This window comes from Sardina pilchardus, chromosome 24 (genome assembly GCF_963854185.1).
Source record: "Sardina pilchardus chromosome 24, fSarPil1.1, whole genome shotgun sequence".
Lineage (NCBI taxonomy): Eukaryota > Metazoa > Chordata > Actinopteri > Clupeiformes > Clupeidae > Sardina > Sardina pilchardus.
In genome coordinates this window covers 18946810-18964309 of record NC_085017.1, presented here as the reverse complement: position 1 = coordinate 18964309, position 17500 = coordinate 18946810, and the positions used below count along the sequence as shown (strand labels likewise).

The following is a 17500-nucleotide window of genomic DNA, read 5'->3' as shown; positions in this document are numbered from 1 at the left end:
ATCCTTGTTTTGTGCCTCAATAGTTAGACATATTTAATGTACTATAGCACACTTTGCTCTGCCTGTTGATTTCTAAAAAATGAACCTTCCGTGTAGAGGAAATGGTGTGTGTCTTTGTTTCTCCTTGTCACGTAACAGCTGTGGAGTCCAACAAAACAGCTGATTGTTTTCAGTCAAGCGGTGGAATTGTCTTGCCTTAGACTGTGGACTTGTCAGTAATGTCTTCAATGTCTAGGCTTTTGTTTGAAGCTGTGTTGCGCTCTGTGGTTGTCAAGGAATAATTGTTTTGCCTGCTTCACTATTTACACTGTCTTCATCGCCGATGTGTGGAAAATGTGACAGATGTGGACATGTATTTCAGGATGTACTGTATGCTTTAAACTGCTCATTTTAATGTAAACGCAATGTTTGTTGATGTCATTGTAAGTCGCTTTGAACAAAAGTGTCTGCTAAGAGCTATAAACGTAAAATGAAGCCTTTATGTTTAAGGCCGCTGTTTATACTGTATGTTATCTGTCAGTCGCTTAGCTATAATTGAAGTGCTTTCATACCAAGAGTTACTTTGCATGGCAGGCATAGTAATGCTAGGCAAATTTGTATGAACACAAACTGAGTTATTGCTTTCTCAGAATGCTATTCTGCTTCTATGCGTCTAACCATTCTCATTTTGGTTTTTCTTGCATTTTCCAGGCGGCTTGAAGGATCCACAGTCCAAGGTACAGTAGACAGTCTTTCTGTTTCACCGACTACATGCTAGCCTTCAGCATAGCCAGTGGTCTATTTCTCTGTTGGAGCTGTAATTGCTTGGATGGTCTGATTTGAATCGTCAACACGTTTCGAAGTCCCTCGCAAGACGACAGCCGTGAGGTTGGAGCATGAGTCACGTCTCTTATGTAAAAGCTTTAATGATATCACAGAAGAAAGACACACAGCCATGCCACATCCACTGAATAAAAGTCCTGTCCAGCAGTGGCGGAATTATTCTCGAAGGAACTAGCATATGTTTTAGGGGATTGGACAAACAAAAAGAGAGAGACAGTGAGAGCAATCCAAAAAGAGAGAGAGATCTATAGAGAGAATGTTGTGACAGATGCCAACCAGAGTCATGGAGACATGAAGAGAGAGAGAGAGAGAGAGAGAGAGAGAGAGAGAGAGAGAGAGAGAGAGAGAGACAGAGAGAGAGAGAGAGACACGTAAGATAAGAGGAAGGAAAGAAAAGAGACTGAGGGGGGAGATAAAAAGAATGATTGGAAAAAGGTAGAGAGGTAAAAAATATGAGGTAAAAATAGGTTTGGAAGACGGAATTTGGACAGGGTAATTCTGTGGTGTCTCTGGTTGGTCACATGACCATGGCAGCAATAAAAAAGGAAACTGGAGTTGCTTTTGGAAGAGCATCCCCAAAAGAACCTCCTGTAGGATCCATTTTATATGGAACAACTGCAGTAGGTTTCCAGTGGTATGCATGCTATGATACCATCTTCTCATGTGAAGGCTGCTCCTTTTTATGGTTACATAAAACTGTGGTATGTCCTGGGCTTGTCTTAATAGTATGGAACAATATGAGAAACGCTATATTTACCAAAGCCAGCAGTCACGCTGAGCTTTTGCAAACCTTTGGTTATGCAACGCCGTCGCTACAATCGATCTTCTCCCTGCTGCTCCATCTTGTGTCCTTGCAGCGTCTTAAGGGGTTTGAGAGGAGAGGACCTCTCTTGTTTGGACTGAAAAAGAACAGTCTGGCCACAGTTAACTAGATGAATGACATAGACTTCACAGGCCTTTAAGGCTTTACCGGCGATGTTCAGATGTAAATGTTCCATACACGGTAGGATAAGGCACCAATGACTCTTCTTCAGAGGGAGCGTGGAGGATGAATTGTGTACATAAAGCATCCTACCATAGGTTCGACTCCGGGACATTAGCAATGTTACACTGTACAGGACAAGAACATGCTGTAGTTCCGTGCAGATGCTAACATGAATCATTTGGAAATTCCTTTTTATGAACATTTATTGGAATGCAGATTGTGTAGGTTCAGCTAAGGAGACAGCCTGCTAGAGAGGCAATTGAATCCAAGGATAAATGTGGCTGAGTTTTGTTTTCTGAACTTTTAAATAGTTTGTTATTAGATGTCTCTAATAAAGGGTGCAAACAGTGTGAGAGAGGTGCTTCTTGTGCTGTACCCCAGTTAAGGTGTGGGTGCGATATCACGGAAAACCAATTAAATAGAAGCAAGGAAAGAGAACGTTTATGGAATTACTCTTTTGATGGAGGTCAGCTGCTAGCTCTGTTGCTCTTTGTATGGTATGGAACAGGAGTAAAGGAAGGAGCATGTAAGATGTCCTGCTCAGAACCTTTCCGAGTTTTCCTTTGAGCACAAGCTATGGAGCTATTGTGTCTAAGACTGTCCAGTGTCTCGCTTGGTGATGCTTTTTGGCACTAACCCTTGTCCCCTCCTCCTCTCCCCTACAGCGTGGCTTAGACACCCTGTCCATGAAGTCCTCGGACAGCGATGTAAGCGACGTGTCCGCTATGTCGAGCGCGTCTCGGCTTAGCAGCACGAGCTACATGTCTGTCCAGTCTGAGCGGGCACGGGGGAACCGCAGGATCAGGTGGGACCTCCTCTCCCCCCTCTTTCTCTCTCTCTCTCTCTCTCTCTTTCTCTCTGTCTCTTTACTTCACTCTCCCTCTCTCTCTCTCTCTCTCTCTCTCTCTCTGCCTCAGCCTGTGTCTGCTATGGTCAAATCCTATATCCATTGTCACATTCACATTCTGTCTTTCTCTCTCTCTCTCTCTCTCTCTCACTGTATCTCTCTGTCTGCTGTCTCTCATTTCGTGAGGTCAGGTTTGGCTCAGTATGTTTGTGAGCCAAACCTCAGAACTTCACATCTTTGTCGAATTGTGGGTTTGACCATAGCCAGAAAGGCACTCTGTTGCTTCATGTCTTTTATTTATTTATTTTCACTTGATCTGTCGATCTTTATTATTTTATTCTATAGTTTTTTTTTTCCTTTTTTGGGGAAATGGTTGACAACTCAAAGCTGAGGCGGAGCATCGTGCCTCTGCAGTTTTAACCACCACAAGCACACCTTGAGTTGGGGGTCTTCTCTCTCTCTCTTTGTTAACTGCTTTTATGTTTTCATTGTAGCAGCACGGCACCTGTTCCGACACGAGCCCTCTCTTTCGGCCCCTGTTTTGATTCTCTCCTCAGCTCTTATAATTTCATCTCTCATCTCGCCTGGCACGTTGATGTTAACATGTGTGTGTGTGTGTGTGTGTTTGACGTGTGTGTAACTGCATGCCTTCTCTGGTCTTCTTCTTCTTCCTCTGTGTGTGTGTGTGTGTTTGTGTGTGTGTGTGTGCATGTCTCTCATGGCTGCTGCTGCCGCCTCTCGCGCGCCGACCGGTTGTGTGTGTGTGTGTGTGTGTGTGTGTATGTGTGTGTGTGTGTGTGTGTGTGTGTGTGTGTGTGCGCCGCGGGCCGTCTGCGCCTCCAGCCGTGGGGACGCGCTCCAGGGGAGCCAAGGGGACGATCTGTCCCTCTCCGAGCTGGTGGAGGAGCTCACAGGAGGAGCGGCGGGGGGAGAAGGAGGAGGAGGAGGAGAAGGAGGAGGAGGAGGAGGAAGTGGAGGGGAGGGGGGAAGTGCTGGGGAGGAGGTGGTGGAAGAAGAGGAAGGGGCAGTGACCGAAGCCGAGAGGTAAAAACCCACCCAGTGACCCTCACACTAACGTCCAGCCTTATCCAGTCTAGCTTCTATAACCTCTGTGGTGACATAGACTTAGATAGTTCATTTCAATCCCTCGTAACTCCCCTTAAGGTTACTTTTTTTTTGGGACAGGCTCTGGTTTCCAACTCCAGAAAAGACTTGTCCATGAATATATCTTCTCTGGCCTCCAAAATGGCGTGTTCAAACACACAGCCTCACACACTTTGTCTGAGAAGGGAGCAATAAGGGCAAGGACTTGTCTTTTCAGGAATTGGACTCCAGAGATGAACTCCTGTCCATATCCCATAATAATGCTTCTCAGTGTAAACAGACAGGCCTGTAGTAGTCGTCAGCACCCTCTGGTCCTCGAGGCACCAGCCTGTTCCCCCTTGCATTAGCCGTAGATCTCCTAGAGGATTCATTAGACTGCGGAGTAGTTTAGCCGTGACCCTCTGTACCAGAGTTGATACTCTCTCAGCTCTGTGAACATCAGGTCTCACGGTGTGGGTGGGGGGGGGGGAGAACCCGCAAAACACGCAATGGGATTCTCGAAAAAGCTTGATTCGTAAAAATATACAACAGCATTGAAGTTTACACAAGAGCCATTAAGCCTCAAATTTTTATACATCTTATCAAGTGTTTTGATTACGGTGATTATGCCTGTCTCCTCACATGCCTCCCAAACACTGTTGAGTGCTAACAGTAAGAGCAGAGATGCAGACTCACTGGGAGCTGGAGGCTGAGCAAGCTCCCTTTAATGGACACGCGTGAATCATGTGTGGTCTTCTTCGCTGTTGGCCCGGTCCCGATTCCCATTTCGTGTTATTACGCCGCAAACGGGCACTGAGTCACTATTTGGCGCTTTCGGCGTGACGTGATGCGGCATGCGAAGTGCGCCGATCGCACCACACACACACGGCTCACTCATTCACAAATGCCACTTGCTCTCTCGCTCTTGAGAGAGAGTCACAATGTAAATGAGTGATTATTATAAAAGATTGCCTCAGGATACATCCCCCCCTTCTCCTGATCTAGCTGGAATTACATACTGTATATGTAATTAGAATATGAATGTATGTAGGAATGTTTTTTGCATGCTATTTGCTTATTGTTGTTTATCTGCATTTGGACATCTGCATTTGTGTGGAAAGTAGCTTAGAGACTGCATGTGCTTTGTGTGCTTTGGAGTGTGCGATAGAAATAGTGTTTGTGTCTATGTGAGGGTGTTTGTACTTTCTATCTATCTATCTATCTATCCATCTATCTATCTATCTATCTATCTATCTATCTGTGTATGTCTCTCTGTGTCTCTATCTCTCTTTCCGCTCCTTCCTCTGATTTCGCGTCAGCCACCTCCTCCCCACATCCCTGATGTGTCTGCCTCTTACATAATCTGACTGTCATACTGCTCGCCTCTAAACACACTAGCATAAAAACACCCTCCCCCTCCTTCCCATATTTGTACATGTACTGGATGGCCAGCTGTTAATCAAGCCTAGCCAATTAGAGCATGTGAAGACCACCAGTCAACCATCCCCAACCCAACCCAACTCAACCCGCCCCCTCAGTCTGCTCGGCCCCCTGCGCATCTGTTGCTAACACACACACACACACACACACACACACACACACACACACACACACACACACACACACACACACACACACACACACACACACACACACACACACACACATACACACACACATGCCTCTATATGCATCCTGCCTCCAGTGATCAATCAATCCCTTTCAGGTTCTCCTGCACCACAGGCAGTTCAGCAACTAGTTATGAAATTATAATTGATACAATTTTGTTCCATTTCAGTTTTTCCTACACTTTGACATCAGTAAACTCCATATGTCACATGCCGTATGCTTTTGATTCAGTTCAATTCAAAGTACTTTATTTTTTTCCGCGAGGAACTTGATTTGTCCAGTGGACATTTAGAACAGATAGAACAAATGCGACACTTACAGAGTAAAAGTCAAGCAAAAGCCGATAGTTCTAATATACAGTATAGTGTGTCCATAGTTCCACATATTAGTGAAGGTCAAGCAAAAGCCGATAGTCCTAATATACAGTATAGTGTGTCCATAGTTCCACATATGCTATTAGTACATATGGGCATTACTAGTCCAGGGGCCCCTGCAGTGTCTCTAAATAGTCATTAAAAGGTTAAAGCTGCCCCTGGCTGTGTGCTCCCACTAATGAGAGTTGACGTGCATAATTCCCAAACTACTGGGGTGAGCGTCCCAACAGATGTGGAGTCCAGACCCCGAAACCACATGTTTACCATGAGATGATGCGATTCTCAGGCTGCAGGCTGGACGGCCGGGCGGGCCGGCCGACAGGCGAGAGCGGCCCGCAGTCTAATAGGGATCAGGTTGGACCGTTCAGACGCCAGAAATTCCCCGGCGCTTCGCTAAAGGGGACAGAGTAGATGCTCGGAGGCACAGTGTTTAGTTTTCCATTTGCTGGGCGAATGAGTCATTTCGCTTCAGATTTGAATGTCAAAAACAAAAGGTTGCACCAGCGGATGCACTTTGGCCTACATACATTCCCAGACCTGTTGAATTCACGAGAATGTGATCCCTTTTACCGCATCTAGTGCCGGTAAAATCGGAAATTGGCCGATTCTCTGCCACAGGAACGGCAAGAAGTGAAACGTTTTGGTCAACATTCCTCCGCCGCTTGCCTGCTTCGGTCTGGTTTCCACAGAAACGAAGCATATCTGGGCACTTGAGCTCTCGGTTAAGTGGTAGGAGGAGAGAGGAAGAGGAGGAGGAGGTGGTGGCAGCGGTGATTCAAAGAAACAATTAGCCATCCTCCTTGTCCTCCTCATCCTTCTCCATCTCCCTCTCTACCAACCCGCTTATGAGATTTGGCTCTTGGTGCCCGTTAAGCCCTTGTTCTTCTGCTCTCAATGGGCTCAAGTAGTAGCCTAGTAAATCTCCAGCCCATTAGCGTCCCTTCTTCTTACTGGTTGCTAGGCTGCTCAACTGCTTAACTCTTTTTGCTCAATCACATCATTACATCCCATAATATGAATGTGAATAAAATGACCCTAAAGCACTAAAGCGAATGTACGAACGAGATGTAAAAATTACGCCGAATTCATCGAAGTGTACTTTTAAAATCACAGATCATTAAAATGTGAAGCTCCTGTAAGGCAGTGGTCCAGTGTGAACCTAAAGTGGCATACACTAGGCCCATGTTCCCTTGGCAACAGATGATCCTGAGCCATCACAGCTCCGTTGTTTATAAGATGTTATCGGCAGAGGATTTTACACTAGTAAAAATAGCATTCAGAAGGTTTATTATTATATATTTATTTTATTATTTGAATAAAAAACACCTAAAAAAGAAAAAAAAGTAGCCTATTCAGTTCTCATTCGGTACAGCTGTTGGTTGCATCCAGTCCGCCCTTAGAGACAACGCTTCATTAAGCAACCGTACATGGCACAGGTGTTCTTGAGCGGAGAAGGTGAACTTCTGCGGACCCGATCATTAAAAGCGTCCGTGATGTTCACTCGTGTGGCCGTGGCGAGAGAACACGTTGTCGGTAGAACAGTGATTATGTAAACACTGTGATACCATGATGTGGCCCTCAGAGTTAGAAAGCAGTTGTTGTTGTTGTTTTTTTTTGTTGTGGTTTGAAGTGCATCTCCCAAACGAGGACACACTGTTCAGGAGAGAGGGACAGGCTGGAGATGGAGGGACAGAGAAGAAAGAGGAAGACTGAGAGAGATGGCAGGATAGAATACGTAGTTGAAAAAAGGGCACACATCCAAATAAAGTTGCAGGAGCCAAAAAAGTTAAGATACAAAAATGAAGTAAAAGGTCCGCACACTTGCTCTCGATTAGTTTATTACAGTAGAATTCAAGTTACGCTTCGAGCCGTATGGCTCTTTCTCAGACAAGATAGAATACATAGTCAGAGAGAGGTAGAGAAAGAGAATAAGAAATGAAGAGAAGCAGAGAATGGAGAAAGGAGAGAGAAAGAGAGAGAGAGAGAGAGAGAGAGAGAGAAGGAGGTCACAAAGGAGAACATTAATTGTCCTGTGTCGTGTCTGAGTTCTCCAGTCCAGACAACCCAAAACTCCACTGAGGTGGCTCACGTCTGTTGGACTGATCCTGTGGGCTACACCCATATACTGTGTACACTCACACTCTCACTTTCTCTCTCTCTCCCTCACACACACACACACACACACACACACAGACGTCCCCAGCGTGTGTTTCTCATTTGACCCCCCCCCCCCCCAAAAAAAAACTGAATCCACAGAACCCCGGTGTGCGTTTCTCGTCGAAAGCCTCAGACAGTGGCCTGTCTGGATGCCTTTGCCATGAGCAGGACCGCATCATTTCGCTTCACACGCTGAGCTTGAGCAGTCCCCTAAGTAACTCGCACCCCAAAGCTCCCGCCAGCAGCGGGATGGAAAGATCCCCTCTGATAGTATGGCAGGGGGAGCGCAAAAAAAGCCGAATGTCTGGAGAAGTGCGCTGCGTGTAGGTTTGTTGGACGGCTTCCTACTCCACTGCTACTTGAGGTCAGCCTTAGAAAGCTGTTAATAGTGTGTGGGAAGCCTGACTGTCATCCACCAGCAGCTGGGACTCAAATAGTATTTGGCACAAATGTGAATGAAACTCAGTGATATATAAGATTTGCGTATTATAGATACTAAATATACACATATTGTAAATATTAGATATTATAAGGCTTCAAAAACAGTTTGATATATTACCTCCTTTAAAGGAGGTCTGAGATGTCATCATGTTGATGGGAACTGTTTAGTATTGTGCAAAAAGATTGCAGGTTTGCCATAATACACTGTGGTATATCAATTACATGAGACATAGGAGTTGACGACAGAGAGAAATCCCACATTTTCCAAAAGCCGATAGGAGACACGTAGACAGGGTTTGAGTCTGTAGAGGTGTAACTGGAAACTGTAGTCTCAGAGGAGGGGGTTTCGCAGGGCTGGCCATTTTCAGTGTGGACCTGCTCAGTATAATGGGATCCGGGCCGGGTTTCCCAGATTCGTGCTAAGAACTTCTTAGGGCGCGTTCTTAGAATGTTCTTAGAACGCTCCTCAGACGTTCTTAGCACTTAAGAGCTTCTTAACAAATCTGGGAGACCCAGTCCAGATTGGGGTCTGTAAGAGAGCTCATTTGCATGTGCAGTATGCTTCCTGTCTTACACACTAAAAGAAGAAACCACATTGGATTCCAAGCCTTTGTGGATTTGTGCTTAAAAAAAGCATTATAATGGAGAAAACATCTTTGGTTTACTGTATGATTTTTTTTTTCAAGCACATAAGCGTATTCATAAGTGCATATGGAGACAGAGGGATTGGATTATGGTTGTTGGATTGCGTCCTGCTTAGCTGGCATTTTAGGACAGAGAGATGATTTTATTGGCACACCAATACAAGTTGATGTGTTGCAGTATTTTTGCAGTTTTTACATATATAGAAAGTCAGCCATTTTTTGTTTGATCAAATTCATTTGTTTGTTCAACTGATATATGACAAGTATGTCAAGTTAGAACAAATTTGGAAAAAAATAAACATTTTTCTGCAGTGGCTCACTGAATCCATTCACTGAGTAATTTCAATAACAAGGACCATATGGTGTTGTGAGCCTGCGTCGTGGCACTTGTGCCTCTCCCCTTTTCTCTCTCTCTCTCTCTCTGTGCGTGTGTGTGTGTGTGTCTGTGTGTGTGTGTGTGTGTGTGTCTCTTTATGCGTGTGTGTGCACTGTGCGCATGTATGTGTATGCACGTGTGTGGATGTGTATTTGTCTGAGAGAACCAATAGAAGATAAGAGACCTCAGTCATCAGTCACAATTCAAACATGCAGACATTACCTGCACAATGCATACTTTCATCATACCTAAATGCACAACATCTAGTCTACGTCTTTCAGAATGGGCTGAATGGGCCCTCCAAAAATGATGACCTTTACAGAATTCTACACTGTCATTAGATTCTCTCTTTCTCTCTCTCTCTCTCTCTCTCTCTCTCCCTGCACCATCATAATTTGCGCTTGTGGTTGCATGCATGTGACTCGTGTCTGTGCATTTTGTGGTGTGTATGCACACGTGCATGTGTATGGGTAGCTTTACATGCTAAGAAAATGAGACACAGATTTGATTTTGATTTTTTTTTTTAACCACATAGCATCCTTCAATCCTCACTGAAGCTTCACAACTGCACAACAGAAGCCTGTGTATGCTGTCACGGGTCTTTCACTGGCGTTGTTGCATAGACCTCCAGTAATTGCCTGCTGCACAGTAGCGTCTGCGTACAGGCTAAATCAAATATAGGACCTCGTATGAGTCAGTGACCTCACTCTATTTGAGTGTGTTAGACACTGTTGACAGAAGGGCTTGGACCTGTCTCTCTAGCTTAAAGAGGTGGGTGATAGGGCCAAGATCAGTGAGTGAACCTGCCAAGAAGCGAAGCAATGACAAATCAGCTCCGTGCCACACACGAGACCTCGTGTAGGTGTCTCATGTGCAAACAATACAGACATTTTCTAGAATGAAGTCTAAAGTCAAATGTGAAAGTTAGAATAGCACTGCAGTAATGATTCATGCTAGAAACTGACTAATGCTTGGCAAAAAACGTGGGACAAGGCGTATAAAAGCCAACACGCACAGGAATACGTGCATGCGTTCTAAATTGGTATTTCTTTATTTTGCCCTGGAACAGGAGAACCTAGTTTTTCTTACTAAGTCTTTTAGAGGCAATCATATTTGAATTCCTCCTTGTCTGTTACCCAGTAGTTTTCCTCCTTTCTTCTTTATATGTTTTTAACCAACCTCCATACTGAACTACTGTTCCAGTAAACCCACATACTCAACTGCTGTTCCAGTAAACCCATATACTGTCCCTCTGTGTACCTGTGATTGTGTATCAGATATACCTGTATACAGACCTCATAGTCATGTATATATACCTTCCTCTCAGGTGTGCAGATGTATACATGTACACCTATAGCCTGTATATGCCTGTGTGTGTATATCATGTACACCTATAGCCTGTATATGCCTGTGTGTATATCTGTCCTCTTGACTCGCATAGCTGAGGCCTGTCCCTGTTGTCTCTCTTTCGCTATCTCTCCATCCGTTCCTCTCCTTTATTCCTCTCCCAACTCTTCCCTGCTTTGTCCTCCTCTCCCTTTCCGTCTCCCCTCTTTCTTTCACTCTTTCTTTCTTTCCTTCTTTCTTTCTGTCTTTCTTTCTTTCTTTTTCTTTCTATCTTTCTCTTTCTTTCTTTGTTTCTTTCTTTGTTTCCTTGTTTCTATCTGTATTTCTTTCCTTTCTTTTTTCGTTCTATCTTTCTTTCTCTTTCTTTGTTTCTTTGTTTCTATCTGTATTTCTTTCCTTCTTTCTTTCTTTCTTTCTTTCTATCTGTATTTCTTTCCTTCTTTCTTTCTTTCCTTCCTTCTCTGTCTCTCTCATTCTCTCTCTCTCTCTGAACCTGTCCCATTGACCCAACTGCCCGGCCGCTGCCGCCGGTGCTGACAGTGAATTTACGTCCAAAATGAAAAACAGGCAAGCGGGCACCGGCAGCGCCATGACCAAGAGCTCCAGCGTGGGCGGCGAGATGTGCTCGCTCGGCCGCAACGACGAGGACGAGGACGACAAGAAGCGGCGCTCCAGCTTCGGCGCCCGCATGGCCGCCATGGTGGGCCTGGGCAAGAAGAGCCAGAGCACGTCGCAGCTGGACCCCGAGGGTAAGACAACGCCGGGTTTCCTAATTCTACTCCTAGAACGGAATACGGTCATTTTCCGTAATATTCCGTAAGCCGCGTTGTGTATAAGCCGCTGCTGGGTAGTGTTTTATGCAAGTTGAAATAAACAAAACCATATTAATACCATATTAACCATATTTTGCAAAATCAGTGTATTCATGGGTTTCATTAGGTCCCTTTCCACAGGTGTATTAATCAAGCACCATGCAGTCTGCATTGATAGTGCTTGATTTTATTACACCTGTGGAAAGGGACCTGATGAAACCCATGACTAAGCTGCGGCTAATAGTAGGGAAATTACGGTAGACGTTGTTATTGTCCACTGCTGTGGATATTCATCTTTGGCTCATAGACTGTGGCCCTTGGGGGACGCTCTTATCCAATGAAATGCCTCTGTTTAGAATATGCTTTCATCAGTGTGTGATAGTCGGTGTGTGTTATTGTAGAGTGTGTGAGTGGGTGTTTGGCCCATGGACCGTAATGTCGTGTTGTTGCGTCTTGCTCTACGCGTCGAGTTTCGGAAAATATCTTTCCGGTTCCAGCCCACTTCCAGTTAGTGTTGGTCGTCGGGACTGCTCGTGCGGCGCGGTCGTAAAACACGCCGCAGGCACGACGGATGGCGGGAATGTGTCTTAGCCCTGGCGGCGGTGTCAGGACGCGAGCGATGGCAGCCGAGAGAGGAAGTTGGTCAAGGTTCAAGACGCTCTCGCTCAAGGCTCGGAGGCCGGACATGCCGCGCGAGAGAGACGCTCGATGTTAGTCAGCTGGACGGACGCACAGCAGACTCTGGGATGAAACACACTCACTCACTCACACACACACACACACATTCACAGAGAACAAGATAGAGTTATTAGGAATGAATGGCTTCTGAGCAGTGAGCATCCGATAAGGTGACCAGACACACACACACACACACACACACACACACATTCACAGAGAACAAGATAGAGTTATTAGGAATGAATGGCTTCTGAGCAGTGAGCATCAGATAAGGTGACCAGACAAGCTTTGGTAAGGAGCCCGTGCTCTGCTCTGTCCAGGCTCTGGACGCGTAAATCTGTCGGCTGATAAATCTGCTGCTCCACTTCCAGCTCCAGCCTGAGTCACCCTCCGTCTGTCCGCTTGCCCAGAAACTTCCCCCCCACTCATTTATTTAAGCATGACCTTTTCTCTCTCTCTCTCTCTCTCTCTCTCTCTTTCTCTCGCTCTCTCTCTCTCTCTCTCCGTCTCTCTCCGTCTCTCCGTCGCTTTCCCAAGCGGTCTCCGATCTTGTGAAATGGGTAGCGGTAATTCACCGGCGGAGAGCCATGTGAGGTCTTCCGCAGGTGTCCGCGGCTTCCACGGCCGAACTGTGCTGGAAAGTAAATATGTTTTCAGTCCCCCCCCGCCCTGCGTCTGCCCTCTGTGGAGGACCTCCATTTAGCCGCCGCCAGACTCGGCCACTTGCTCTTTATGCTCCCCGGCGGGAGGGAGGGAGCGGCGGCGTGTGGAACTCCATATACATCCATCAGATGAATAGTTAATGAATGGCTTTCAAAAGTCTGCCACACACACACACACACACACACACACACACACACACACACACACACACACACACAGAGTATATGCACGTGCAGACACACAGGAACACACACGCATAGGAACAGACACACAAACCCACCTACACACAAGAACAGAGACACGCATACACACACTCATGCCCACAGACAGTTTGCCACCCACTACACACCGAAACACACACACACACACACATTAATTCGCCCACCAACGTGCGCACACTCATAAAAAGCTGAAACGGCTGCACGTGAGTTGGCTATGCATGCAAGATGCTCAGTTTACGGTGTTTGCCAAAGTGACTTTGAGACAGTCGGTCAATTCAATTTCACCAATTAAGCTAATGAACTATCGCTTGGAAAGCAGCCATTTTGAAAAGTTCTCTCGTAATGTTGCTGAGTCGCTCGAATGCAAACCCCACTTTTTTGTTTAGCCCAATACCTCATTGCTAAAAGTCCCGCACAGAGACCATAGCGATCCATGTCTCCCATCCCAGGTCCACCTCAATGGCAAGGGAAGGCGAGTATGAGAGGGGCCCCGGTTTCTGAATGTGACACGTGCCTCCCGGGCTTACAGTCTGCTAAGAGCCTATTTGCATTCCTATCTTCATCTCAGTCTGTCGCCAGAGCATTCAAGTCATTACTCTCGGTTGCAGGTGGGGTCTGCTTTAATTAGAGATGAATAAACATGCCATCTCAGTCACTTGAAAAAGGGTAATGGATGTTCTGCACGTGAAGGACAGTTGTCTATTTATCCGTTTTTTTTCCTCCAGATACAAAATGTTCTGCTCGGTTGTTGTTGACAGCAGTGTCAGTGTTACTTGTGTGCAGCGGTGCTGTGAGTTTATATTATTAATATGAACATGTACAGGGGTGCCTGCCCCTGACATGAGCAGAATAAGCCACATTTCCTGAATGTGAGGGACATACGTAGTCCATTTTTCAACGTGAAGGGCCACAGATGGTCATTTTATACTGTTGAATTGAATTTTATACCGTTGAAGATGTTTTTCATGCAGGCCTTACATGAAGTGGGAATATGATGTTCTCACTACATCCCCGTAGTTCATTTTTAGCATTATTATTTTCCTGTTTTATTCATAGTTTTCAGGAAGATATATTTTTTTGACAGATTCCTATTAAACCTGTTCCGAGTAGCTATTGAAGGCCTGTTGAAGGTCACATTGTTATTTTTTCGTAACCATCTATGGTCAACATCTCCTCATAAATTGTTACATTCCAACTTTTCTCTATATTTGAATGCCCACTGCATTTCACAATTAAAGTTGGAAGTGTGTGTGAGTTGGATTGGAAGAGTGAGTGACTGCATTGACGAGGTGAATTTCTCTTTGTTCTCTTGACCCTGCCCCTTCTCTGACATCTGAGTGTTCTAGTTTCTTTGTCGTTTCCCTTCCGTCTATCTCTTTCTTTATCTCTAATTCTTTTATCTCTCTTTCTCTCTCTCTCTCTCTCTCTTTCTCTCTCGTCCTTTCTGGAAAACTCTATTGTTAGTGTGTTTTTGAGGTCGCTTATATAGCAGCACAGCTTGTAGCGATGGTGAAGTTGGATCCTGAGGGTCTATCAGGGCTTCAGCAGGGTTCCTTTGGTCCTTTTGGTGGACGGGCGGCGTGCAGAGAGGTCACCCCAGGATGGACACTGCCAGGGCTCACTCTTTGTCCGGCTCAGCTGGTTGAGGCCAGGCCAGACGTGGCCTACTTTTTATACCTTTGTAATGCCACTCCATATGATGCGGGAGACCAAGACACCAACGCCCCGCAGGTCTTGCTCTAGATCAACACTTCAGTTCAGATGTGCCTGTCAAGTGTTACAGTACATTACTTTTAATGCCCCTGTCAAGGACCTCTAACTGTGGCATCTGAATTTTCTGTGAAGAATGGTTCAAGAGTGAGTTTGTATTAAAAAAAGAAAAAAAAACGTATCTTGTGCAATTCTGTTTTCAGATTGCAGGATGCAGGGTCTTTTAGAGCGTACTTGATTGGGTCGATGTTGCTGTTGGAATTGTGTTTTGGAAATTGCAAGAACACGTACAGTATTAGTTGCATTTAGAATTTTGCATGCAGAGACTACAAATTATGAAATAATAGAACAAACTATGAATAGTCACTGGCAATATGAAAATAGCATCCAGGACAAAACATGTTAATCCAGTTTAAACCCAACTGGGTAGTGCTTTCATTGCGTAATGGAAAAATAACCAAGTCATTCTGATAGGCAGGGCTTATTGAATATAAAAATGGAACATCTTTATTTCACACTGACTCTGTTCATGAAATTTTAAGTAGTATCTATCATCCTGAAGCTCATTGCACACTGAGTGAGACACAGACGCAGTATATTAAGTGGTTGTGCATATAGATCTCTTAGTCCATCTACCATTTACCTGCAGATTTCTATTGATGTTGATTTCAGAGTAATTCACTACATTACTAGTTTGTAATTAAGTTTATTCCAAAAAATTTTTTCATTTATGATCATTAATTGTCGATCCTGGTAGATAAGTTCAGTCACCAGTTGTTGCCTGTGTGGACCATAGAGAGAGACAGATCACTTACTTAAAAACCTCTCAGCTCCTGCTTTGACCCCTCTTGGCACAGATACCGCCATTGAGTCTCTCTCTCTCTCCCTCTCTCTCTCTCTCTCTCTCTCTCTCTCTCTCTCTCTCTCTCTCTCTCCGTCTTTCTCGTTCTCTCTCTCTGCTGCTGCTTGGTCTGGCACTAGTCTGGCAGTGCGCTGCTTTAATTAGCCAGCGCCATGCTGATTTTTTCCCCGATACGCCGTGCTCCGACTCGGCCCCGTCGCGGTGGGAAGCCCGCGTCCTGCCCGGGCCAGACGCAGGCAGGGGTCAGACGACACGCCGCGGCGGCCGTGTCCGCGGCCAGCGTCTAGCCGATCAAGATCTCAGCGTTTCGCCCCGACCAACTGATCTCGGATCAGTAGTCTGCCGGTAACGGAGCAGAACGCCGGGGCCGACGCAGTGAGGGATTCCGTTGTGTCTTCGGAAAAACACCTCCGCTAACGGACGCTCTGCATCGATTTTTTTTTCACGCGTCGAAGTGTGCTAATGACCTCCATTCAGCCTCTCCCCATGCAGCCATTATTGACAGACATGACCGTCCATGGCCGTCCATGGCCCCCTCTATGACTCCAACTGGACTCTAACCAACAATAAGTGGCAGATAATGAAGCAGTTATGATGTTGAGGGCCGGGTTCTAGGAAATGAGATGCTAGGTTTCGAGGAACACACATTATAGGCTTTTGTCAGGAGGACATTTGTTTATTCACCGCTCGTTCCTTACGCTCCTTAATCCCCATCACAGAAGAGGCTTGATCAATGAGAGCTACAAATATGAGCTACAAATATGTAGTTAACCAGTAGTTAGCCAGTGTAATGTCCAGTTGGTCATGATATCGAGCCGTTATGTAGCTGGTGTCTTTCAGTGGAGGTCAGTTATGAAACCGAAGTTTGCGGAGTATAGCGGTCGAGCTGATTCAATAGGAAGCCTAAAGCTTTTGTTGAAGTGGGAAGGTTGCGCACACATATACCACACACACAGACACACACACACTCACACACACACACACACCCCTACTGGGTCGTTTCAGCCATTTTGCCCACTCCAGCATGTGGAGTCAGTACATGTCAACTTCAGTTGTATTTCAGACATCCTGCAATTACAGGAGAGTGCTGGCCTGCTGTTACAGCACGGCAACCAGAGACCTCCTGAGTGCTGTTGTTCCCCTTGGAGGTGGACCATAAAACAGAATTAAGTGCTGAAATCAGTAGATTTCTCCTGATGCCACACACACACACACACACACACTCACACTGAGTTGTATAAGGAAATACTCTTTCATTCAGAAGGTGCTGGTGGTGATAATCGAAAGGGTCCTGTTTAGACATATGTGCATATGTAGGATGAGTCATCTGCGACATGGTGGATTGGCAGACGCAGGGGATAGTGAGTTGTGTAAGAGCCCCCCCCCCCCATGTCTCCAGCCCAGTAAGAGTTGGGTAAAGGAGAGTGGTGTAGTACGGTGTAAAAGTGCCCATCTCACAGATGCTGCGCCACAATTGTTAGCTGACCTACATATTGCTCATGGAGATGGAGCGTAGTCAGGATGTGATGCTCTCTCTCTCTCTCTCTCTCTCTCTCTCTCTCTCTTTCTCTTTCTCTCTCTCTCTCTCCCTCCCTCTCTTTCTTCCTCTCTCCTTCTGTATCTCCCTCTCCTTTTTCTTTCTCTCTTTTCCTATGACTCCCTCTGTCTCTCTCTGTCTCTCTCTCCTTCTGACGGTATCCAAATGCAGTTTTTTTTATTTTTTTCAGTCATATTATGGAGTTAATGTTCTATTCAGATGTGTGTGTGAGTAACCCGAGTGCCGGGCGAGAACTGGGCTAACGTTGGCGTGTGTGTTGTTAGCACCTCATCTCTCACATCCGTCACACCG

General features: G+C 45.7%; 1 protein-coding gene across 1 annotated transcript in view; it reads left to right on the top strand.

Annotated features, from left to right (window-relative positions):
- Positions 1-17500, top strand: part of rims2b (regulating synaptic membrane exocytosis 2b) — a 133306-nt gene that overhangs the window by 104453 nt on the left and 11353 nt on the right. Inside the window, exons 23-25 of the mRNA XM_062528706.1 lie at positions 691-716; positions 2473-2612; positions 11273-11454. Of these exons, the coding sequence (XP_062384690.1) occupies positions 691-716; positions 2473-2612; positions 11273-11454 (348 nt within the window). The remainder of the gene's footprint in view (positions 1-690; positions 717-2472; positions 2613-11272; positions 11455-17500) is intronic.